Genomic DNA, 26,647 nt, shown 5'->3' with positions numbered 1-26,647 from the left:
TAGTTAATGGAATTTAATTGAATTGAATAGTAAAATTTTCCTCAATGCACCCTCAAAAAAAATCGCTTCTTTAACATATGTTCCAAACATATTTTGCAGGAAGCACATATATTATTGCATACTGCCGAAACATTAATATGTTTGTTTTATGTGAACATATTATATGTTTGGAAGCATTTTGAGCCCAAAAATATTATATGCTTGGAAGAATTTTTCCCAAAGACGATTGTGCTCATTGCCTAACATACTCGTAATTTTCCCTTCCACGAAATATTTTAGTTCTTGGCACCTTTTTCTGTAATACAAATAATGTTGAAGAAATTATTCACTTTTATAAATTTTTTAAATTTTACCTTTTGCCTGCACGGAGAATCGAACCGAGGACCATACAATTTGTAAGCCAACACACTATCCACTGGGCTACGTAGCTGTTATAGTCACCATTAGATAATTATCGTTATAAGTTACATTTATATAGCATAGTTTGCAGCGCCCACGAGCCCATGCAAACATAACATTATTTAACAGAAACATACATTTGTTTGCCACGTGGAGCAGTGGTTAGCATGTCTGACTTGCATGCAAAGGGTCGTGGGTTCAATCCCTGCTCCGACCGAACATTTTTTTTAATTTACACATTTATATCTATACTATATTAAATTTTTATAATGAAACTTCGAAATGTGGGTTATTAAAGATATATAGTCAGTAACAGTGCTTGATATAAACGAAATTGACTGATTTTTGGATAAAATTTTTTTTTTTTTTATTGCAAAAATAACAACTTTGTAACAAAAAACTGTTTTTGGTACAAAACTTTAAAATTTGGAAGGAATTAAAAAACTCTAACAAAAGAAGAACAAAAGAAGTCGAGTATAAACATACATAAATAATTTTATAATATAAACATAAACTTATTTAGGCGTGAACAGTTTTTTACTAGTATTTAACACCATCGCTCTAAAATGCCTTTTATTTTTCTTTAATAATTCATTTTAAAGAAAATAAACTTTTTAAATTGTTTTAGCTGCAAAACTCGAACTTAATGCCCGTCAACTCCTCGTGGACTACTTATTAATAAAGAGGAACTAAACTTTGTTTTTATACATTTTACTGAGTCATTTTTTACTATTTCCTCCTTATTTCATTTTACTGTCCCAACTCTAAAAAGAGTATAGTGCCCTTTCGTTATTTTTATGAAGACCCCTGATTTCTTTTAACGAACCAAGAAAAAAATTGTGCCCATAATGCCAAAATGATAAACAAAACACATGTCCACACATACATAAAATGCTGCTCTCAAGGCGAAGAAATATGCTGTTTGTTTTTCAAAAGTCTATTCTCTTTGTTCCGAATGTCTATTCTCTTTATTCAAATTAAATAATATTTATGGCCTTATCATAAAACAGTTTTCCGAAACAACATACAAGCAGTTTCACAGAAATTGTTCTCTTTTGATTCTTTCGCTGTGTTATGTGATTATGTTGATTTCGTCAACTCTCCCGGTTTCCATCTCTATTTCTTTCTCTATACTCTCTCTGTCGCTTTGAATAAAATATCACAACATATGTATTTTTAGTCGAAATTTGTAAATTTATATATGTTTGCATTCACACATATGATTTTTATGAAACATTCATGCCCCAAACATAATATATTCTAACATATTAACATAGATGTCCCAAACATTTAGTGTTAGTTTAGGAACATTACATGTTTGCACTTAAATATATTGTGTTTTAAAATTGTGCCTGTTTAGCGCTCAATCTAATTCCTATTTTTTGCCTTTCAAATGAGAAGACGATATATAAAAATTCGGTTCAATATTTACAAATTTTTATTGAATAAATTACTTAAAATTATTCACTTATAATTGTTAGAAAATTCATTATTCATTATTAACAATAACAATTCAAAGTGCAATAATTCATTGTGATAAAAAATTCAATGTGCAATATAAAAGAACTTGTGCAATATTAGATATAGTCGTAGATTTAGGTTAAACTTGTGCAATATTAGAAATAATCGTAGGTTTAGGTTCAATTCAAAATAGATTTAGATTAATTAGTTTTAGATTAGATTATTTATGTGTCTTTGGTTGTGTCCAGCACTTTCACTTCGTTGTTGTAGGTGTCCATCACTTTCGTTTATGTTTGTTGGGTCACTTTGTATAAACGTCTTCCTAGAAAATCTTTGTTTTATTTCTGTTGTTTGTTCACTAAATGTTTATTGTAAAAAATATATAAATTCATAACACAAGGGCACTTCACGATATTTTACTTGACGGGGGGAGCAGAACGTGGGAAAACGATTTTAGTTGGACGACGCGCGAGATTCAACTAACTTCATTTGATCATTTGTCATTGTTTGGAATCTTCCCATTAAACGGAGTTTTTCCAATCATTATTCCAAACATTCCAAACAAACAAATGAAGGACAAAAGGAAATTTCGAGAAATGAAGTTGTCCGCCATGTACAGTGGAACCCACACGTATGAATCCACAGTGGAACCCATATGTGTGAATCCCCTGTTCAAATGAACTTTGAACATTCTGCCCCCCCCAGTGACCAAGTGCTGCTCTTACCTTACTCTCGGAGTGTCACCGTGTTTGTGGGTCCTGCAAATATGTATCCCAAAAGTGTTTTTTGGGCGTACACTTCCCCAAGGTCTGTGAGGGATATGTCCCGCCGCCTGAGATACGCAAACACGTCTCCACCAATTTCCAAATCTATTGGATCATTTGATCGAATATCCCGGTCAGCCATTGGATGTGGAAAGCCTACACTTGGGTCCTCTAAGATCGCCTCCGAATATACTCGCCGGGGTAAATCCCTAGTCACGACAGCATCCACCTTGAATATCGTCTGCTGACTAGGGTGTCTAGATTGCAGAGCGATCCTCACCAGCCGATGTTCCCCCTTTCGAATTATGGGAAATCCAAATCTTGTCACCACTGAATACGCTATGCGGGAGATTGGGGCGGATTGGCACAACAAAACCCGAACTTCACGCCAACGCTCACAGTCAGTATCTGCCACCTTCACCACCGCCGTCGGTAAAAATACATTAGAACGGTGATACGGCAGTTCGACTTCGGGCATCATTTCCTCGGCATTGCCTTGGATCAGCGGTATTTGTGGCGAAGGTACTCCCAAGACAGGTTCAAGTTGTGGAGCACCATGAAGCAGGGTATGGTGCCTGATCCTGCACTCTCGGCATCCCGTCACAACTGGGCAATCAGGTGCCAGGTGGCTCCTGGCCAAGCAATTTCTGCAATATCCCCTCCTTTCCACAGCTTCATACCGTTGGAAAGGGGTATATTGCAGGAATCGCTGGCATAACCGCAGCGCATGATCTTCCTGACACAACCCACAGGAAAATTGCCAGTTTGGATGGCGACGCCGAGAGGCAGATCTACTGGGTCTTAACGGGTTTGCTCGTCGCTGAATCCGCAGTGTGGGTCTTGAGTCACGTACTGGTGAGGGGTCGGGTTGTGGTAGATAAGCAGCCATTTTCTGAAAGTGAAATCTCGTGAGTACCGTATTTTTGATATAAACATGTAATGGGCTATTGATTGTTCGAAAACAACTTAATAATTTTAACTATGGGTCTAGTAATTACACCGTTGACGGTCCTCACGTCTACAACCCGGACATTCTGATCGGATCCCAAATAAGTCTTTTCTATACGACCCAACTTCCACTCACTAGGAGCTACTTTTTCATCTTTAATAACTACTAGATCGTTTTCCTGAAGGTTAACAGACGGTCGTTTCCATTTATAGCGACGGTGAAGTTCATTCAAATATTCAGACTTCCATCTAATACAAAAGTTTTGAGAAATAATGCGAAGTCTCTTCCAACGATTTACTAAATTTACGTCCTCACTTGACAAGTCAGGTTCTGCAGGAGTTAATAACGACGATCCTACCAAAAAATGTGCCGGGGTTAAAGGAGATAAATCATTTGGGTCTTCGCTTGCTGGACTTAGGGGTCGAGAATTGAGGCAAGCTTCAATTCTGGCCAATATTGTAGACAATTCTTCAAATGTGAAATGCATTTGAGGCATACATTTCTTTAAATGGGATTTAAAGGATTTTACACCAGCCTCCCATAACCCGCCCATATGTGGAGCCCCGGGAGGTATGAAGCTCCACTCTAAATTCTGATGGAAGTTATCGTGAGTGACACGATCTTTGAGCGACTTCATGAATTCTAACCTATCCTTTTTGACGAGCTCCGCTGCTCCTACAAAGTTAGTCCCGTTATCAGAGAAAATTTTCGAAGGGCAACCGCGTCTGCCTATAAATCTGGCCAAAGCCGCCATAAACGATTGGGTCGACATATCACTAGTGGCCTCAAGATGAATGGCCTTTGTTGAAAAACATACGAATATGCAAACATAACCTTTAGTAATGAGGCAAGCTCGCCCAGTGAAATTTTTGATGCTAAATGGGCCTGTGAAGTCTACTCCGGTATGGGTAAAGGGTCTTGTCAAAGTTGTGCGTTCGGGAGGCAACGAAGCCATTATTTGATTTTGTGTCTGGTGTCGATGCACGATGCATGATCGACAGTTGTGTATTATCTTTTTAACTAAGGGTTTTAATCGAAATATCCAAAATTCCGCCCGTATAACTCGGGTCATGAGCTGGTTCCCTCCGTGCAAGGTAACTTTATGAACAAATTCAACATACAAATGTGAGAAGCGAGATTCATGAGGTAAAAGTATTGGGTGTCGTTCGTTATAGCTAAGAGCTGGTGACTGATCGAGGCGTCCATTAGACCTAATTATACCCTTGGAATCAATGAATGGGTTCAACGGTAGGAGATGACTGTTACTTGATATACGTTTCTTTTGAGAGAGGGCCATGTATTCTTCCCGAAAGTAATTCTTTTGTGTACAAACTATAAGACGAGTCTTAATATCTTGTATTTCATTACTAGTGATTTCAAGGGATGATATACGGTATTGAGTTCGATTTGCACCCGTGTTTCGCCAAAAACGAAGAACATATGCCAAAACTCTGTATGCGCGAGAAAGTGACGAAAACCGCAGTAAGGGGTCTTCTACAGTTGTCGTTGTTAGAACTTTAATTGGTTTGGCCTCTAAAGTTGTGTCGTTGTTAACTTCTTTATGTGGCCAACGGTCTTTGGGCAATTTGAGCCACTGGGGTCCCGTCCACCACAACTCGTGATTTTGTAGTTCATTTGGAGTACAACCGCGACTTGCAACATCAGCTGGATTGTTTTCTGAATCAACATGATTCCAATTTTCGTTACCTACATATTCAAGTATGTCAGAAACTCTGTTGCCTACAAAGGTACTCCATGAGCAAGGTGGTTTTTTAAGCCAAGCAAGAACGATTGTTGAGTCTGTCCAGAAGTAAATTTTAAAATTTGTAATTTGCAAGCTAGGGACTACGGCATTAGACAACTTTGCTAACATTACTGCCCCACATAATTCCAATCGCGGTAAAGATATTTTCTTAATTGGGGCTACACGAGTCTTGGCCGCTAATAACGAAGTGTATATTTTATCTTTATGTTCAATCCTGATATAAAGTGCCGCAGCATATGCGCTTTCTGAGGCGTCGCAGAACCCATGTATCTCGACCTTACTGGAGGGAGAAAATTGTATCCATCTAGGTATGGAAATTGTGTCTATGCATGGTGTATTCTTTACAAAACTCTTCCAGTTCATTCGGGTCATGGGTTTCAACGGGTCATCCCAACCTATCTGATCTAACCAAATTTGTTGCATAACTAATTTCGCAACTACTATAACTGGGGCCAGCCAACCACAGGGATCAAAGAATCGTGCTATTGTAGAGAGTACATCGCGTTTGGTACACAATTCATTTTCTGTGACAATTGGAGCTTTAAATGTGAAATTGTCCCCTTTTACGTTCCAACGTATACCTAATGTTTTTGTTGAAGAATCCTCTGAGAGATCTAGCCAATTTATTGGTAAAAGAATATCAGGGTCTAAATCTTTTAGCAGAAATGGGTCATTTGAGGTCCACTTTCTAAGTTCAAACCCGGCTGAAGTTAATGCTGTGATCAACTCATTTCGAGAAACAATTGCATCCTCTCGAGTGTGAGCTCCAGCTAGCACGTCATCAACGTATAAGTTTTCCCTAATGATTTTCGCCCCTAAGGGATATTTATTTTTTACATCTTCAGCCAGTTGTAGTAGGGTACGAATTGCTAAGAACGGCGCGCAATTAATTCCGAATGTTACTGTCAATAGCTCAAAATCTTCCACTGGTTGTTCTGGAGATTTTCTAAAAAGAATTCTTTGAAAAGGGGCTTGATTTGGATCAATCATTATTTGACGGTACATTTTTGTAATGTCCGCGTTAAACACGTATTTAAAAAATCTCCATTTCAAAATTTGCAAAACTAAATCTTGCTGAAGGACGGGTCCAGTGTGGAGAATATCATTTAAACTTTTCTTATTGGAAGTGGGACTCGACGCGTTAAAAACCACACGAAGTTTTGTGGTCACTCTGTCTGGTTTTATAACCGCATGATGCGGTAAGTAATAATGTGGAGTTTTTGTGATTTCATGGGTCTGCACTTTTCGCATATGCCCTAACTCCAAATATTCTAAAATTGCTGAGTCATATTGTTTTTTAACTTCAGGGTCCTTTAATAATTTCTTTTCCATGCGATTAAATTGCGCCATGGCAATATTTCTTGAATTTCCAAGTTCTGTACAAGATTTGAATGGCAGTGTTACGATGTACCGCCCTTCGCCATTTCGACGAGTTGTATTTTTGAAGTTTTCTTCACAAAAGTGGTCTTCACTTGACCTCAAAATCTTTTTTGGGGTTTCCTCCACCTCCCAAAAACGTGTGATTATTTTTTCAATTGAAGTTGCGCTATAAAGTGTAATCTGATTTTTGTGATGCATATCTTGTACGATGGGTCCACCAATTACCCATCCGAAAACAGTGCTCTGTGCTATCATCGAGTCTATTGATTTCATAGGTACCCCCGTTGAATATATGAATGGTCCAATGTCCAAGCCAATTAGCATATCAACCGATCGACTTTCAAAGAATCGAGGGTCTGCTAAATCTAAATTCCGAATGTCCTCAAATTGACATGATTGCAAATTACGTGTCGGTAAGCTTGAGGGTAGATTTTTCAAGACGGGCGCCCATACTTCTAAATTAAACGTAGGGTCAACACGTGAACAAAGTTTGAACACACAAGCTTTGGTAGAAGTTTCCGAAATGGTTTCGCTTAAACCGGTTACATGTACTAAGTTCTTTACTGTAGGTAATTGTAATTTATTTTTTATTTTTTCAGAAATAAAAGTTGATTGTGATCCAGGGTCAATGATAGCCCTGACATCATATCTCTGTCCCTTCGACTTGATTTGTACCATAGCAGTGAACAAAAGCGTTTCTCGAGGCTGCGAATTGGGAATATTTTCTTGAAGTGTCAGTGTCGTTATACTAGGAGTCTCAATACTAGGTGTGGACTGTATATTAGGTGATGATGAATGCGCTAGGGTGGTTAGAGCAGCCGCACTGGTACTAGGTCGCACGTACTCTCTAACCGTCTCGACTAGATTGGTAGGAACAGTAGCACTTGCGCTAGGTTGTACTTCCTGTCTACCGGTATGAACTAATGTGGTGAGAGCTGCAGCACTTGTACTAGGTTGTGCTGCGTCTCGGATGCTATGGGTCTTTGTAGGGTTATGGGTCTCGTTACCCTTATGTAACAAACTATGGTGTCTTTGATTACATTCCCTACAACTATAACGACTTTTACATTCCCGAACTCCATGATCAGCAAAGAGACAGTTGTAACAAAGATGATTAACTTTTACTATATGGATACGATCGTTTGGAGTTTTTTCTAGAAATTGCGGACAATCCCGCAAATAATGTTTCGCTTTACAAATTACACAAATTATTTGGCTTGTTTTCTGATTTGATGTTTTGTTAGATTGTGAATTGTAGTTGAGTTTAGGATTAGTCCCCTTAGGTTTTTGAAAGACATTAGTCTGGAAACTATTTACCCGTCTATCCCTTTTTTCAAAATCAGATCTAGGCTGATTGGGCTTTACAAATTGGGGTTTTATGTTTCCTACAGACTCCAACGTTTTAAACTTATGAGTTAAAAATTCGTTCAAGTTATTCCAAGTAGGAAGAATGGAACAATCTTCAAGGTTGCTCTCAAATTCTTGCAAAAATGTTCTAGGAAGTTTAGTTGACACTATATAAACTAGTATTGGGTCCCACTCCCCCGTTTTTACCTGTAGGGCCTCTAATGTTTGAGTGCAACTAGTGACAGTTCTCTGTAATTTTTGAACTGATGATGCGACGTCAATCGAAACAGTAGGCAAATTAAAAAGTGTCTTGAGCTGTTCATTTACTTGCATGCGTTTGTTTTCATACCGATTTACTAAATTTCTCCACGCAATGTCAAACCCCTCGTTGGTTAAAGGCACATTACTTATTACTTCACGAGCTTCTCCCGCTGTCTTTTGGGTCAAATGAAATAGTTTTTCTACTTTGCTCAATTTGGAATTATTTATATAAATAGCGGAGAATAAATCTCTAAAGGTGGGCCATTCGCGATACCCTCCTTTAAATACATCTGCTTCGCAAGGGGGTAAGCGTAATGTAGGGGTCATATCATCATCTAAAGAATTGCGTTTCTTTATTTCTGCATCTCGGGTCAATTGCTCTTCTTTCTGTTTTTCCGTGCGATCAATTATTTCAACATTCAGCACACTAAGACATTTTTTATAACAGTCGAGAGCATCTTTATAACGATCACGTAACTTATTTTTGTCGATTGGTGTTTCGCTTTCTGTAGGAACTCTATCTCGACATTCGAGATAAGAGCGCTTTACATTATCCCACAAAGAATCGAGTTCAACCCGGGAAGTTTGTAAAGAGTGAAGATCTTCACTGACAGCCTTAATAGAACAAATGCTCTCAATGTCAATTAGATCATTCACGCAATTAGCAAATCGTTCTGCTAGGATTTTCGCCATTATAATTCGTTCTTAAATAACCTTTGATCCAGTCAAATGTTCCAAGTCAAATTATTATCCCACTACTAGAAAGAAAGAAGTTCGTATTTCAGAAAAGAAGAGTTTTCTGCAACAACTATTTCCTTTCAAAACCTAGCCAAATTTGTTCCCAGGGTCAAGTATTCAAAAAATGTTTGGGTCACAAACACGAAACCAACGAGATTTATGAAACGAGAAAAAAGAATGTGTAAAAAAATTTCAATTCCAGATATACAGATATTTTCCCAGCGAAATAATCCAATTCGGACAGATTCGCTAACAAACGCTTAAGTATTTTTAGGTATCGGGTCACCAAGATAACAACAATGTGCACAAATTAGTTTTTCATCCAACTTGTAGTTGGGTCACAGAAAAAATGTAATTTCGATAAGCTTCGACCAGCAATAATATGTTTTCACAACAACAATAATATAAAATACGAGTAAAGACTGATTTACGACAATTATATAAAAAAACTCATTCTCGTTTAAATTTATATTTAGTTAGTTTATCAAAAAAAATTAAATTTATTATAAAAAGTGTAAAATTGACAGTTAATTTTCGATAATTATTTTCAAAATATCGATTTAAACGTATATCATGAATTTCAAAGTGCAATCAAAATTTTATTTTATATTTTGCTTTCCAAAAAAATTGTGCTGAGACCGATAAACTTTAAACCTTTACTTTTCCTTAAATTTTGAAAACAATTGAACGGTAAAAAAAATTTTTTGAATTATTATGAAATTTAAATCGTAATATCTTTTTGTTTAACTTTTACTTTTTTTTTTTGACAGATAATTAATATTTTTTTTTTTTTTTTAACTTTATGAATTTCTTTTTTCACCGAAAAAGAACTAGAATTTTTCCAAATATCAATTCCCAGAATTCCCACAAATCACATTAGACAATCAGAAAATAATCACTTTAATTTTTCAATAAATTGTTTTCAATTCCAAAGTAAATTCTTGTTTTCAAAGAATGGGTTAGATTCGTTAAATTTTCCCAGAAGAAAAATTCGGGTCACTTCCCTTAAACCCAACCACAACGATGAAAATCCCCCGGGTCAATTCGACAAATCGTATTTTTTAATTGGGTCAAAAAGAATTGTTTATAAATTCCCACCACGACAAAAAAACCCCGGGTCAATTAAGGGTCAGAATTTGATATTGAGTCAAAGCTAGATTTATAAGCGAAAACAAAATTTTAAAATTATATATAAAGAAATAATAAAATAGAAATTTAATCAATTTTTTTTTTTTTTTTTTTTTATAGATATTTGTAACTAAATGACGAAAAATTATTTTTATTTTTCAAATTTTCGCAGAAATCAAATTTATAAATTACAACCGAATTAGTATATGATGAAAATCGCAGTTAAATTTATAAAAAAAATAAAAAATTGAACCGCAAATTAAAAAAAAAAATTGTTTTTAGTTTTAAATTTTTTTTTTTGAAATATGAAATTAAATTTTTAAATTTAAAATATTAAAACGGAAAGGGTTCAATGTTAATTTTATTATTTTTCAAAAAATTTTTTTTTTTTTGATTAAAAAATTATGAAACAAATTTTTAAAATTTTCACGAAGATGAAAAGTTTTATAAAAAAAATGTACACCGAAAATTTTAAAACCTTTCGCGAAAAATTAAATTTTATATTATTAAATTGTTTTCGAAAAATTGAATGGAAATAAATATTAAAAAAGAAGCTGTATTGGTACTCACTTTGCGATGTATTTTTTTGTGGGTCTGGGATTGTTGTTGTTACCTGTTTGCGCCTTTTTGAGCGTCGTTTGTGTTGTTGTTGATTTAAATTTTATTGCTGGCTTTGGGTCGATTGGATTTTTTTTTTGTCTTTTGAATTTTGCTTTAGCTTTAGTTTTTTATTGTACGTTGGAAATTGACCGTTATTGCGGTAATTTTTAAAGTCCAAGGTTCAAACGTACAGTTTTTCCAAAAGTTTATTGTTGTTAATAATTATCCGACCGTACCGAAATAATTTGGGTTTTGAAAAATGCACAATTAATAAAAATTTTTTATTTTAGTGTCGAAAAATTTATCGTTAAACTTGGGTTTGATATGAAATTTTTACAAAAAAAAATCAAATTGATTAAAAGATATGAAAACGCGAACTAAAATTTTTTTTTCCAAATTATTATAATTCTTTCCAAGTTGCACGGTAAATTTTTTGACGGTGTCACAATTTGCTATTAACAAATTTTTCTTTTTTCACTGTCACAAATTATTAACCAAAAACAATTTTAAACAAATTATTATTAGTATTTCACTTTTTTGTCTCTGTGGCCCACTGTGCACATTCACACACACATTTTTTGTTTGATATCAAATTTTGATTTGATTTTTTAATTGTTCACAAAAAACCAACGACACTATAGTTTGTAAATTTTTAATTATTTTAATTTGTTTTATTTTCTTTGTTGCACCCTGTTGTTGTTATTGGTTCTAATTTGTTAGTGGTCGGCTTGTGTTTTATGTCAATTGTCACTGTCACTTGTTTGTATGTATATTCTCAATTGTTTCTTTTCCACCAATTTCTTGGAATATTATTTAATTGTTTTTTGTAATTTTTTCAATAAATACCACCACAAATTAAACAAATCAAAATATCAAACAAATTAACTTTTTGTCTATTATTTTTTCCACAATAACTTTTTATATCAACAAACACTTAAATATTGCAATTTAATGCATTTAGTATTGTTTGTATGTACGGTTGTATGTAACCCTCCCTTATTTTGGATGGTTTACTTGTACACGTATGTCTGTCGCACTTGCACTTGTACTTTTTATTACACAAATGATCACTGCACATACATTTGTTATTGTTTTTCACTATTATTAAATTTTATAAATTTGAAATTTATTAAATGAAGGAAAAGACAAAAACAAACTCGGTCACAAATTGGGTCACTGGTATTAATTTCTTTTTTGAGATACGTTTTTTAACAATTTAAAAAACACACTTTTGATCCGGTTCGAAGGACCAAATGTTTAGCGCTCAATCTAATTCCTATTTTTTGCCTTTCAAATGAGAAGACGATATATAAAAATTCGGTTCAATATTTACAAATTTTTATTGAATAAATTACTTAAAATTATTCACTTATAATTGTTAGAAAATTCATTATTCATTATTAACAATAACAATTCAAAGTGCAATAATTCATTGTGATAAAAAATTCAATGTGCAATATAAAAGAACTTGTGCAATATTAGATATAGTCGTAGATTTAGGTTAAACTTGTGCAATATTAGAAATAATCGTAGGTTTAGGTTCAATTCAAAATAGATTTAGATTAATTAGTTTTAGATTAGATTATTTATGTGTCTTTGGTTGTGTCCAGCACTTTCACTTCGTTGTTGTAGGTGTCCATCACTTTCGTTTATGTTTGTTGGGTCACTTTGTATAAACGTCTTCCTAGAAAATCTTTGTTTTATTTCTGTTGTTTGTTCACTAAATGTTTATTGTAAAAAATATATAAATTCATAACACAAGGGCACTTCACGATATTTTACTTGACGGGGGGAGCAGAACGTGGGAAAACGATTTTAGTTGGACGACGCGCGAGATTCAACTAACTTCATTTGATCATTTGTCATTGTTTGGAATCTTCCCATTAAACGGAGTTTTTCCAATCATTATTCCAAACATTCCAAATAAACAAATGAAGGACAAAAGGAAATTTCGAGAAATGAAGTTGTCCGCCATGTACAGTGGAACCCACACGTATGAATCCACAGTGGAACCCATATGTGTGAATCCCCTGTTCAAATGAACTTTGAACAGTGCCCGAAACACATTTTGTTTATATCGGAACATATGAAAAACATATTTTTCTAACAGTGCATTTATATTTATACTATATTAAATTTTTATAATGAAACTTCGAAATGTGGGTTATGCAAGATTTACAATTAGAAGCAGTGCTTGATATAAACGAAATGGACTGAACTTTTGGAAAAATATTTTTTTTTTTATTTATGGCAAAAACAACAATTTTGCAACAAAAACTCTTTTTGTTATAAAAGTTTGAAAACAAAAGAAGAACGTGGAGTCGTGTATAAACATACATAAATAATTGTATAATATACACATAAATTTATTTAGGCGTGAACAGTTGTTTACCAGCATTTAACACCATTTTTAAAGCCTTTAAAACTTATTATACTCAATTTCATTTTTAATTTTAAGGCCGGTATTAAGTTAGCATTATCGCTCTAAAATGACACTGTTTTGCCTTTTACTTTTCTTTAATAATACATTTTAAAGAAAATAAACTTTTTCAATTGTTTTAGCTGCAAAACTCGAACTTAATGCTCTTGGACTACTTATTAATAAAGAGAAATTAAACTTTGTTTTTATACATTTTACTGTTTAATTTTTCATTGTTTCCTCCTTTTTTCATTTTACTGTCCCAACTGTAAAAAGATTATAGTGCCCTTTCGTTATTTTTATGAAGATCGCTTTGTAATTTTTGTATAATATATATATTTTTTTTTTTTAATTTCCTTTGCCTAAATATTTTGACTTACTCCTCGTGCATTCCGATTTCTTTTAACGAACCAAGAAAAAATTGTGCCCGTAATGCCAAAATGATAAACAAAACACATGTCCACACATACATAAAATGCTGCTCTCAAGGAGAAAACACATACTGTTTTTTTTTTTTCAAATGTCGAATACTCATTCTAATATTCAAATTAAATAATATTTAGACTTAAGCATATCAAATTTTTGGGCTTATCATTAAACAGTTTTCCGAAATAACATACAAGCGGCTTCACAGAAATTGCTCTCTTTTGTTTTTCTGTTTGTGTTATGTTGATATCATTGATCAACCCTCCCGGTTTCCATCTCTATTTCTTTGTCTATACTCTCTCTCTCTGTCGCTCTCTGAATAAAATATCACAACATATATATATTTACTCGAAATTTGTAAATTTATTCACACATACTATTTTTATGAAACATTCATGTAATGTTCCTAAACTAACACTAAATTTTTGGGACACATATGTTAATATGTTGGAATATATTATGTTTGCAGCATGAATGTTTCATAAAAATAGTATGTGTGAATAAATTTACAAATTTCGAGTAAATATATATATATATATGTTGTGATATTTTATTCAGAGAGCGACAGAGAGAGAGTATAGACAAAGAAATAGAGATGGAAACCGGGAGGGTTGATCAATGATATCAACATAACACAAACAGAAAAACAAAAGAGAGCAATTTCTATGAAGCCGCTTGTATGTTATTTCGGAAAACTGTTTAATGATAAGCCCAAAAATTTGATATGCTTAAGTCTAAATATTATTTAATTTGAATATTAGAATGAGTATTCGACATTTGAAAAAAAAAAACAGTATGTGTTTTCTCCTTGAGAGCAGCATTTTATATATGTGTGGACATGTGTTTTGTTTATCATTTTGGCATTATGGGCACAATTTTTTCTTGGTTCGTTAAAAGAAATCGGAATGCACGAGGAGTAAGTCAAAATATTTACGCAAAGGAAATTAAAAAAAATATATATATTATACCCTGTACCACAGTAGTGGTGAAGGGTATAAAAACGGTGGAAAATATACAAAAATTACAAAGCGATCTTCATAAAAATAACGAAAGGGCACTATAATCTTTTTACAGTTGGGACAGTAAAATGAAAAAAGGAGGAAACAATGAAAAATTAAACAGTAAAATGTATAAAAACAAAGTATAATTTCTCTTTATTAATAAGTAGTCCAAGAGGAGATGACGGACACCAAACATAAAAGCGAGCATTAAGTTCGAGTTTTGCAGCTAAAACAATTGAAAAAGTTTATTTTCTTTAAAATGTATTATTAAAGAAAAGTAAAAGGCAAAACAGTGTCATTTTAGAGCGATAATGCTAACTTAATACCGGCCTTAAAAGTAAAAATGAAATTGAGTATAATAAGTTTTAAAGGCTTTAAAAATGGTGTTAAATGCTGGTAAACAACTGTTCACGCCTAAATAAATTTATGTGTATATTATACAATTATTTATGTATGTTTATACACGACTCCACGTTCTTCTTTTGTTTTCAAACTTTTATAACAAAAAGAGTTTTTTGTTGCAAAATTGTTGTTTTTGCCATAAATAAAAAAAATATTTTTCCAAAAGTTCAGTCCATTTCGTTTATATCAAGCACTGCTTCTAACTGTAAATCTTGCATAACCCACATTTCGAAGTTTCATTATAAAAATTTAATATAGTATAAATATAAATGCACTGTTAGAAAAATATGTTTTTCATATGTTCCGATATAAACAAAATGTGTTTCGGGCACAATTTTAAAACACAATATATTTAAGTGCAAACATGTAATGTTCCTAAACTAACACTAAATGTTTGGGACATCTATGTTAATATGTTAGAATATATTATGTTTGGGGCATGAATGTTTCATAAAAAGCATATGTGTGAATGCAAACATATATAAATTTACAAATTTCGACTAAAAATACATATGTTGTGATATTTTATTCAAAGCGACAGAGAGAGTATAGAGAAAGAAATAGAGATGGAAACCGGGAGAGTTGACGAAATCAACATAATCACATAACACAGCGAAAGAATCAAAAGAGAACAATTTCTGTGAAACTGCTTGTATGTTGTTTCGGAAAACTGTTTTATGATAAGGCCATAAATATTATTTAATTTGAATAAAGAGAATAGACATTCGGAACAAAGAGAATAGACTTTTGAAAAACAAACAGCATATTTCTTCGCCTTGAGAGCAGCATTTTATGTATGTGTGGACATGTGTTTTGTTTATCATTTTGGCATTATGGGCACAATTTTTTTCTTGGTTCGTTAAAAGAAATCAGGGGTCTTCATAAAAATAACGAAAGGGCACTATACTCTTTTTAGAGTTGGGACAGTAAAATGAAATAAGGAGGAAATAGTGAAAAATGACTCAGTAAAATGTATAAAAACAAAGTTTAGTTCCTCTTTATTAATAAGTAGTCCACGAGGAGTTGACGGGCATTAAGTTCGAGTTTTGCAGCTAAAACAATTTAAAAAGTTTATTTTCTTTAAAATGAATTATTAAAGAAAAATAAAAGGCATTTTAGAGCGATGGTGTTAAATACTAGTAAAAAACTGTTCACGCCTAAATAAGTTTATGTTTATATTATAAAATTATTTATGTATGTTTATACTCGACTCCACGTTCTTCTTTTATTAGAGTTTTTGAATTCCTTCCAAATTTTAAAGTTTTGTACCAAAAACAGTTTTTTGTTACAAAGTTGTTATTTTTGCAATAAAAAAAAATAATATTTTATCCAAAAATCAGTCAATTTCGTTTATATCAAGTTACTGTTACTGACTATAAATCTTTAATAACCCACATTTCGAAGTTTCATTATAAAAATTTAATATAGTATAGATATAAATGTGTAAATTAAAAAAAATGTTCGGTCGGAGCAGGGATTGAACCCACGACCCTTTGCATGCAAGTCAGACATGCTAACCACTGCTCCACGTGGCAAACAAATGTATGTTTCTGTTAAATAATGTTATGTTTGCATGGGCTCGTGGGCGCTGCAAACTATGCTATATAAATGTAACTTATAACGATAATTATCTAATGGTGACTATAACAGCTACGTAGCCCAGTGTATAGTGTGTTGGCTTACAAATTGTATGGTCCTCGGTTCGATTCTCCGTGCAGGCAAAAGGTAAAATTTAAAAAATTTATAAAAGTGAATAATTTCTTCAACATTATTTGTATTACAGAAAAAGGTGCCAAGAACTAAAATATTTCGTGGAAGTGAAAATGACGAGTATGTTAGGCAATGAGCACAGTCGTCTTTGGGAAAAATTCTTCCAAGCATATAATATTTTTGGGCTCAAAATGCTTCCAAACATATAATATGTTCACATAAAACAAACATATTAATGTTTCGGCAGTATCCAATAATAAATATATATGCTTCCTGCAAAATATGTTTGGAACATATGTTAAAGAAGCGATTTTTTTGAGGGTGTGTGTAAATTAAAAAAAAAAACAAAAAAAATGTGTTCGGTTGGAGCAGGGATTGAACCCACGGTAATAATTGTCTACTGGTGACTATAACAGCTACGTAGCCCAGTGGATAGTGTGTTGGCTTCCAAACTGTATGGTCCTACACGCTCACAAAAAATCGCTTCTGTAACATATACTCCCAAACATATTTTGCTTCAAGCATATACATTTTTGGGTATTGCCCAAACATTTATATGTTTGATCTCTTCCAATATATAATATGTTTGAAAGCATATTGGTCTAAACAATATATGTTTGGGTAGTCTAAGTTCCAAACATTTTGTATTTTTGCATCCAAATTCAATAATGTTGTCTTCCAAAAAACAATATGTTATTATGTGACCATATAATATGTTTGGAAGCATTTTGCACCCAAAAATATTATATGCTTAAAAAATTCTCCAAAACAATATTGTGCTCAAAATTTTATTTATTTATTTATATATTTACAATCATAATGAATTATGAAAATAAACAGGTAATATAGGTGCTAACAACATAGGTTTTCGACCTGAATGCTCAAAATTTTGTTTCTGCCCAATTGTATATTCCCCGACATCTTTCTCACTTCCACGAGATTTTTTAGTTCTTAGCACCTTTTTCTGTAATACAAACATTGTAGAAGAAATTATTCAATTTTATGATTTTTTTTATTTTAATTTTACCTTTTGCCGGACGGGGACTCGAACAACGGACCACACAGTTTGTAAGGATCAAAGAAGTAGCTGATCAATTGCCCAAGGAAAAATAAAATGTTAATTTTGTAATAACAAGCAACAACCACCAACTTAATTCAATATCGCTCCCTGTTAAATAGCGCTCCAAGCTACTAAACACATATATGTTAATAGGCTATTTCTAAATTAATATATGTTTGCATTCAAGCATATTATATTTACAAACATTTTATGTCCCAAACATAATATGTTCTAACATATTAACATATATGTCCCAAACATGTTATGCTAGTTTATGAACATTATATGCTTGCACTCAAAAATATTGTGTTTAAAAATTTGTGTTCCAAACATATAATGTTTATAGCCAAACATATGAAAAACAGTCTTTTTCAACCGTGTAGGTTGGATTCTCCGTCCAGGCGAAAGGTAAAATTTAAAAAATGTATAAAATTGAATAATTTAAAAAATGTATAAAATTGAATAATTTCTTCAACATTATTTGTATTACAGAAAAAGGTGCCAAGAACTAAAAAATTTCGTGGAAGTGAAAATTATGTGAGGGAATGAGCACAATCCTCTTTGGGGAAAATTCTTCTAAGCATATCCTATTTTTGGGCTCAAAATGCTTCCAAACATATAATATGTTCACATAAAACAAACATTAATGTTTCGGCAGTATCCAAAAATATATGTGCGTCCTGCAACATATGTTAGAGAAGCGTTTTTTTTTGAGGGTGTATGCAATCTATGGTGGAGGGTACATAAGATTCGGCCTGGCCGTATATAATTGTTGTTTTTTTTTTTCTTCAAACTAAGAAATTTTCTTTAATAAGTGAAAAATAATTTTGTATAATTAATTTTCTTGAATTTGTAGAAAATTATTTACGTATTTTTGTGAAATCGGTCTGTCATAAGATACATCTAATGCAGTTTAGTTAAAATTTTCTAAAATTAATAAATTTTTTCTAAAATTCACTAAAAGTTTTTTTCCAGGTGGGCTCACTGTTTTTCAGTGTACGGTCTTAAGCTCGCAAAGAGTATTTATTACATAAATAAGGCCATTATGATCAACAATTTCAATGAAATTTTGCACATTTAAAGGTTGTTAAATTAGATTACTTTGTCCCGAATTTGACAACGATCGGCGAGTAAAAAAGCGCAATGTGACCGCATTTGTCGAAATCGGGCGATACATATATATGGGAGCTATGTTTAAATTTGATCTGATTTTTTCGGATCAAGGGCGCAGCGTTCGTTCTTATGCCAAAACCGAATATTCATCAAACTCCTTTAAAAAATGCGACTGGTGTTAGATTGACTCAGGACGTGATTCTAAGTCGATCGGTCAAAATTTCTGTTAGGCACATTTTTCGGCAGATCAATGTTATTATACCCTGACTACTATACGGTTTACGGTAGAAAAACACCTTTTGTTAGAAAATCATTTACAAAAATATAGGGAACTTTTAGAAGAACTCCATCGAGTTTGGCATTTATTACTATAATGTAAATGAACGTGAAATAAAATCAGAGTTTTGTATGCGGCTACCGAAGGCACCAAAAATTACTAAATTTCAGCATATATTAAAATTTTAGCACATATTAATATAGGACTCAATCAGCCCAAGCAGTGTCATAGGACGATCCTCGTGGCGCTTGACTTATCGAAGGCATTCGTAGGGTTATATCTCGGACACTGTTTAATCTCAACCCCCGTCCTGACGGCGTCGAGATTGTATCATATGCGGACGATTGTACAATCATGGCATCCGGGCCCTCGCTGATCTTACCAGTTATTTCACTGCAAGAAATTTGAGGATATCTCCTACCAAATCCTCAGCCACACTATTCACTACATGGACGGCGAAATAATTCCGACCACAAATTACCCTAAGATTCTCGAGGTCACGTCCGACAGCCTATTTAAGTCGTCTGCCCATGCCACTTCAATTTGTGATAAGCTTCGCGGTAGAAACAACGTCCTCAAGTAGCTTGCCGGTAGCACTTGGGGTGTGGACAAAGAAATCTTGTTGACTACATATAAGGCAATTGACCGGTCAGTGGTAAACTATGCAGCGCCATTGTGGACACCTCAAACGAGCGCTGCCCTTAGAACTGCAACAGGTTGTCTCCGCAGTACACCCCCTGGATCACCTTTATGCTGAGACCAAGATCACCCCAGTGCGTCGACACAATTATATGTTGTCAAAGCAGTACATCATGGGTTGTTATCGAATTTGTCATCCAAATCAACATCTTGTGGATAGGCAACCTCCACCCAGGAATGTAAGGTTTGATCTTCACCTTCTAGAGCGCGAAATCCAGCGTATAAAAGAGAGCCTCTAGATCAGTCAGCATACCAGGCTGGTCTGAACAGGATTCATGAGGATACTCTAGCTGAAGTGGCGAGAAGCTACACTGTAACCCTGTTCTCGGAGCTAGACCAACGCCCATAGCCCGGGTTGTTTTGGTCCAACTCTGATCAGGCAAGGACAGGCGCCTCAATTCCTACTTATCAGTGATTGATAGCAGCGCAGCTAACGTGTGTCCCATCTGTAATCAAGGGCCACATAACACTCGTCACCTTTTCGCTTTCCCAGCTAAGCCTACCCATCTCACCACCAGATCAATCTGGACACACCCCATCCTTGTCGCAGAGTTCCTTGATGTGGATAATATTTCAACTACCAAAGAACAAAATGGAAGAAACTGCATCAAAAACTGTTACAACGACTAACTTTTTTAATCATTTAAGTTTTTGTAGAGTTCCAATGTGTTCAGACCGACTGTTTTGGACTTAATGTAGTAATTCTCTTATCAGAAGGAATTTATAATATTATTCAAATCAGCAGAAAATTTCAACGAACTACTGACCTTTCAGACTGACTTTTCATAATAATTTGTTTCTGTTGTTTAGAAATTTCGTACTTCGAAGAAAAATATGGAGTTAAAATTGGCTTAAATATTCTCAAAACATGGAGTTCAGGAAGGACAAACATATTTTGCGAGAAATTCGAATGTAATAAAAATCGTGTTTTCCTGTTTTGAATTCACGTCGTTGGAGTAACTCAAATAAAACAAACTATCACATTGAGGAAAATTTTACTATTCAATTCAATTAAATTCCATTAACTAATATAAGGTCAAATTGGTTTTGGAAATTTTCGTTGATTTTTTGTTTTTTTGGGTGGGTCTCAATTTTTTTAAAACACACAGAAAATAAAAGTTTACAATAAATATTGCAATAAATATTTTTATTGATATGAATAAATCGATTGTTAATGTGACAAAATATGAAGAAAGAAATAACAATTTTTATTAAGTAGTCAAGTTGTTTACTTTTTGGACTTTCGAACTTGATGAATTCTAGAATAAGAGTCTTAGAATTCTAATTAATAAAAATGGACCCAAAGAAATAAAACAACATCTAACGAATTTGAATTGATGAATAATGGAAGGCTTCCTGCTTTGTTGATCTCATGAAGTAAGGTAATATTAATTACACTTTTTCTTGTTGAACAGTGGGTTTAACCGAACTACAATTGTTAATACCATTTTTTATACAATTTGTTCATTGAATAATTCAGCCCACACAGAACGAAAACATAGTTTCATTTGATAAAAAAATCCAAATGTAATATTTTTCAATTTTCCTGCGATTAACTTTTTTAAAGATTCAACGTCCAGAGTTGTTGGAGTTTTATCGAAAATACTTTCTAATTTTACCTGATAAAAAATCCACTATTCAACAAAAAAAATCGTAGACATTTTAACACTATTCAACAAGTTGTATTAGATTCGTAAGTTTAATATCGACAAAAAAATCCACAATCCCCGTCACCATTCTATGGTATAATAAGTTTGTCATTCCGTTTGTAACACATCGAAATATCGATTGCCGACTATATAAAGTATACATATTCTTCATCAGGGAAAAATTCTAAGACGTTATAAGCATGTCCGTCTGTCTGCCTGTTGTAATCACGCTTCAATAATGGCGCTATCGTCCTGAAATTTGGCACAGGTTCGTCTTTTGTTTGCAGGCAGGTCAAGTTCGAAGATGGGCTATAATGGTCCAAGTTTTGATATAGTCCCCATATAAACCGACCTCCCGATTTGGAGTCTTGAGCTTATAACAACTGTAGTTTTTATCCAATTTGCCTGAAATTGGAAATCTAAAGGTATTTTAGGACCATCAAAAAGTGTACCGAAAATGGTGCCTATCGGTCCATGTTTTGGTATAGCCTCCATATGGACCGATTTTGCTTCTTGGGCATCTAGAAAGTGTATTTTCTATCCGATTTGCCTGAAATTGGAAATCTAGAGGTATTCTAGGACCATAAAGAGGTGTGCCAAAAATGGGATATATCGGTCCATGTTTTGATATAGCCCCCATATAGACCGATCTCCCGATTTTATTTCTTGGTCTTCTAGAATCCGTAATTTTTACCCAATTTGCCTCAAATTGGAAATCTTGAGGTACTCTAGGACCCTAAAGACGTGTACCGAAAATGATGAGTAGCGGTCCATGTTTTGATATAGCCCCCATATAGACCGATCTCCCAATTTTACTTCTTGGGCTTCTAGAATCCGTATTTTTTATCCAATTAGCCTGAAATTTGAAATCCAGAGGTATTCTAGGACCATGAAGACATGTGTCGAAAAGCGGTCCATGTTTTGATATAGCCCCCATATAGACCGATCTCCCGATTTTATTTCTTGGTCTTCTAGAATCCGTAATTTTTACCCAATTTGCCTCAAATCGGAAATCTTGAGGTACTCTAGGACCCTAAAGACGTGTGCCGAAAATGATGAGTACCGGTTCATGTTTTGATATAGCCACCATGTAGACCGATCTCCCGATTTTATTTCTTGGTCTTCTAGAATCCGTAATTTTTACCCAATTTGCCTCAAATCGGAAATATACAGGTATTCTAGGACCTTAAAGGGGTGTGCCGAAAATGGTGAGTATCGGTCCATGTTTTGATATAGCCCCCATATAGACCGATCTCCCGATTTTACTTCTTGGGCTTCTAGAATCCATAGTTTTGAAATTGGAAATCTAGAGGTATTCTAGGACCATAAAGGGGTGTGCCGAATATATTGAGTATCGGTACAGTTTTTGATATAGCCCCCTTATAAATCGGCCCTCCGATTTGGGGTCTAGATTCTAGAACTACAACCCCCCCGAAATTTTCAAAGGAAACTATTATATTTGATTCATGGGTATTTAAGATTCGGCCCGGCCGAACTTACTACTGTATATACTCGTTTTTAATTTAATAACGTGAACCGTTTTCAAGTTATTCCAATATATGTATGTAGCGGAAGTGCCTTAATTTTGAACATAACATTATATCTCGAAAAGTCGAACTTATAGAGAGCAAGTAGGTAAAGTAGAAAGTCGGTCGGGGCCGACAATAACATACCCTAAACCACCCCTATTGAATTAGTAAACATAAGCATTTGTGGGTAACATTGGTATAGGTTTGAGAGATTAACCGCATTTCCATATTTAAGAACATTAAGGGGTATTTTTTTATGGGAGTTTTGCACAATCTGAGCAGAAATGTCTGATATTATTTATAGTTGTTGCTATAGTTGATTTTGCACCTACAGGGTTAGTATATAACTAATATTGAATCCATTATTAAAAAAAAGAGGAGTCCATATTTTTCGTGAGTCACGGTTTTTTTCGTGAGTTACGACATTTTCGTGCGTGAGTACAAATTTTCTTTTCGTGAGTGTGCGTGAGTCCTACCAAACAATATCGTGCATGAGTGTGCGTGAGTAAGATTTTTCCGTCGTGAGTGTGCGTGAGTAAACTATTACTCACGTGCACACCTCTAGTATATATGGGAGCTATATTTGAATCTGAACCGATGTGGATGATATTTTCCAGGTTTGGTCGAAACCACAGAGGATGACCTTGTGCTAAATTTGAGTAAGATCGGTTCATAAATGAGGCCACTATAGTCAAAAACAGGGCTGTGGAGTCGGAGTCTTGGAGTCGGATTCTGAAGATTTTGCTGGAGTAGGAGCCGGAGTGGTATAAATTTTGCTCGACTTCGACTCCGGCGAAACAAAATTTGAAAAACACATCATATCTTTGTAACAAAAGAAATATTTCGACAAATTAGATTCGATTGGGGTTTTAATCGATCAACGAAGTACTGGATTTCAGGCCATTCAAAGTGTATTTATATGGGTGACATTTCACGGTGATATAAAGAGTAGGTTTTACTAGAATATGGGCTGAATTGATCAATTGTATAGTCCATTTTTAACATATTAAACTATCCATTTTTAAGCCTATATACTCGTATACTCTTGATAAAAGTACAATTTTAAGGCAATATAGCAGTAGAGCCTAACGTTATGAATTTTTGGCAGGCATGCTGAGTTCGAAGATGGGTCATACCGAGCAATTTTGTGATATAGCACCTACATATAAACCCATCTCCGATTTATTTTAAGAAATTTTTCTCAGTCTAAAATTTTCATAAAATTTGTCAGAAATTTTGAGTTATTTGAGATAAATAAATGCGGAAATTTCCCGTCGGCCTAGATTTTGAATATGGAGATAATTATTTGAGAAACACCCGATGTCCTTGGAATCCGTAATTTTAAATTATACCTGTGCCAACGTGCCATCTGAGGCGGACTTTTGGGAGAATATTTGGCGGACTTTTGGGAGATCAATGTCACTGGAAATTCATGAAATGAATGGCCTCTAATGTCCATAACTGATAGACCATTTATAAATCGATGTTTCAACATTTTACTTCTGTAGAAACAATATTCGTAACTCTCCATATTTTAATTTATTGAACTAACCGATCATATTTTGAGTTACATAATAAGGGAGCCACCGTGGTGCAATGGTTAGCATGCCCGCCTTGCATACACAAGGTCGTGGGTTCGATTCCTGCTTCGACCGAACACCAAAAAGTTTTTCAGCGGTGGATTATCCCACCTCAGTAATGCTGGTGACATTTCTGAGGGTTTCAAAGCTTCTCTAAGTGGTTCCACTGCAATGTGGAACGCCGTTCGGACTCGGCTATAAAAAGGAGGTCCCTTGTCATTGAGCTTAACATGGAACCGGGCAGCACTCAGTGGTAAGAGAGAAGTTTACCAATGTGGTATCAAAATGGATTGAATAGTCTAAGTGAGCCTGATACATCGGGCTCCCACCTTAATATTGCCCGATTTTTAGAAATTTGGGTTTATTACACACACTAGTGGAGCGAATTCCTCTTTTTATACCCACCACCATAGGATGGGGGGTATATTAACTTTGTCATTCCGTTTGTAACACATCGAAATATTGCTCTAAGACCCCATAAAGTATATATATTCTGGGTCGTGGTGAAATTCTGAGTCGATCTGAGCATGTCCGTCCGTCCGTCCGTCCGTCCGTCTGTTGAAATCACGCTAACTTCCGAACGAAACAAGCTATCGACTTGAAACTTGGCACAAGTAGTTGTTATTGATGTAGGTCAGATGGTATTGCAAATGGGCCATATCGGTCCACTTTTACGTATAGCCCCCATATAAATGGACCCCAAAATTTGGCTTGCGAGGCCTCTAAGAGAAGCAAATTTCATCCGATCCGGCTGAAATTTGGTACATGGTGTTAGTATATGGTCTCTAACAACCATGCAAAAATTGGTCGACATCGGTCCATAATTATATATAGCCCCCATATAAACCGATCCCCCGATTTGGCTTGCGAGGCCTCTAAGAAAAGCAAATTTCATCCGATCCGGCTGAAATTTGGTACATGGTGTTAGTATATGGTCTCTAACAACCATGCAAAAATTGGTCGACATCGGTCCATAATTATATATAGCCCCCATATAAACCGATCCCCCGATTTGGCTTGCGAGGCCGCTAAGAGAAGCAAATTTCATCCGATCCGGCTGAAATTTGGTACATGGTGTTAGTATATGGTCTCTAACAACCATGCAAAAATTGGTCCACATCGGTTCATAATTATATATAGCCCCCATATAAACCGATCACCAGATTTGATCTCCGGAACCTCTTGGAAGACCACAATTCATCTGATTCAGTTGAAGTTTGGTATGTGGTGTTAATATATGGCCTCAAACTCCTATGCAAAAATTGGTCGATATCGGTCCATAATTATATATAGGCCCCATATAAACCGATCCCCAGATTTGACCTCCAGAGCCCCTTGGAAGAGCAAAATTCTTGCTATTCGGTTGAAATTTGGTACGTGATGTTAGTATATGGTATCCAACAACCATGCAGGAATTGGTTCCTATCAGTCCATAATTATATATAGCTCCCATATAAACCGATCCCCAGATTTGACCTCCGGTGCCTTTTGGAGAAGCAAAATTCATCCGATCTGCTTTAAATTTGGTACGTGGTGGTAGTATATGATATTTAACAACCATGCCAAAAGTGGTCCATATCAGTCCATAATCGTACATAGCCCCATATAAACTGATCCCGAGATTTGGTTTTGGAACCTCTTGGAGGAGCAAATCAGATAAATCGATCCCCAATCACACAAAAATTGGTCCATATCAAATTCATAATTGTATATAAGCGACCCCCATATTTCAATTCTGGCTCTCTACGTACAAAAAGTTCATATCGATTCGTAGTTATTTGTAGACTTAACTATACATAACTTTTTTGTCTAATATATACCATGTATGGACTAAATCACAGTCTTTCGTAGAAGTTTCTACGCAATCCATGGTGGTGGGTACATAAGATTCGGCCTGGCCGAACTTGCGGCCGTATGTACTTGTTTGTATTCAGATTGAGATACACTCAAAAAACAGTGAACCCATCAGGAAGAAAAATTTTGGTTTGTT

The 26,647-nt window shown here is 34.5% G+C and overlaps 2 protein-coding genes across 4 annotated transcripts; both read right to left on the bottom strand.

The window, feature by feature from the left end:
• Positions 1–1,924: 1,924 nt before the first annotated feature.
• On the bottom strand, positions 1,925–12,763 carry LOC142225445 (uncharacterized). Of its 3 annotated transcripts, none has more exons than XM_075295204.1 (4): positions 12,575–12,763; positions 10,763–10,910; positions 2,586–3,516; positions 1,925–2,178 (listed from the first exon to the last, which is right to left on the bottom strand). In XM_075295204.1, exon 3 carries the CDS (start codon positions 3,511–3,513, stop codon positions 2,587–2,589), a length of 927 nt encoding a protein of 308 aa, XP_075151319.1. In that variant the 5' UTR covers positions 3,514–3,516; positions 10,763–10,910; positions 12,575–12,763; the 3' UTR covers positions 1,925–2,178; position 2,586. The 3 variants fall into 3 exon arrangements, with proteins under 3 accessions (XP_075151319.1, XP_075151317.1, XP_075151318.1); XM_075295202.1 differs by having other exon boundaries at positions 1,925–2,182; positions 12,575–12,761; XM_075295203.1 differs by lacking the exons at positions 10,763–10,910; positions 12,575–12,763 and having other exon boundaries at positions 1,925–2,182; positions 2,586–3,647.
• LOC142224622 (uncharacterized) lies at positions 3,569–6,688 on the bottom strand. Its single transcript, XM_075294402.1, has one exon. The coding sequence runs from the start codon at positions 6,686–6,688 to the stop codon at positions 3,569–3,571; it is 3,120 nt and encodes a 1,039-aa protein (XP_075150517.1).
• Positions 12,764–26,647: the final 13,884 nt, after the last annotated feature.

Source organism: Haematobia irritans, chromosome 2 (assembly GCF_050003625.1).
Source record: "Haematobia irritans isolate KBUSLIRL chromosome 2, ASM5000362v1, whole genome shotgun sequence".
NCBI lineage: Eukaryota > Metazoa > Arthropoda > Insecta > Diptera > Muscidae > Haematobia > Haematobia irritans.
Note: the sequence above shows the minus strand (reverse complement) of the source record. Positions and strands in the feature narration are given on the sequence as shown.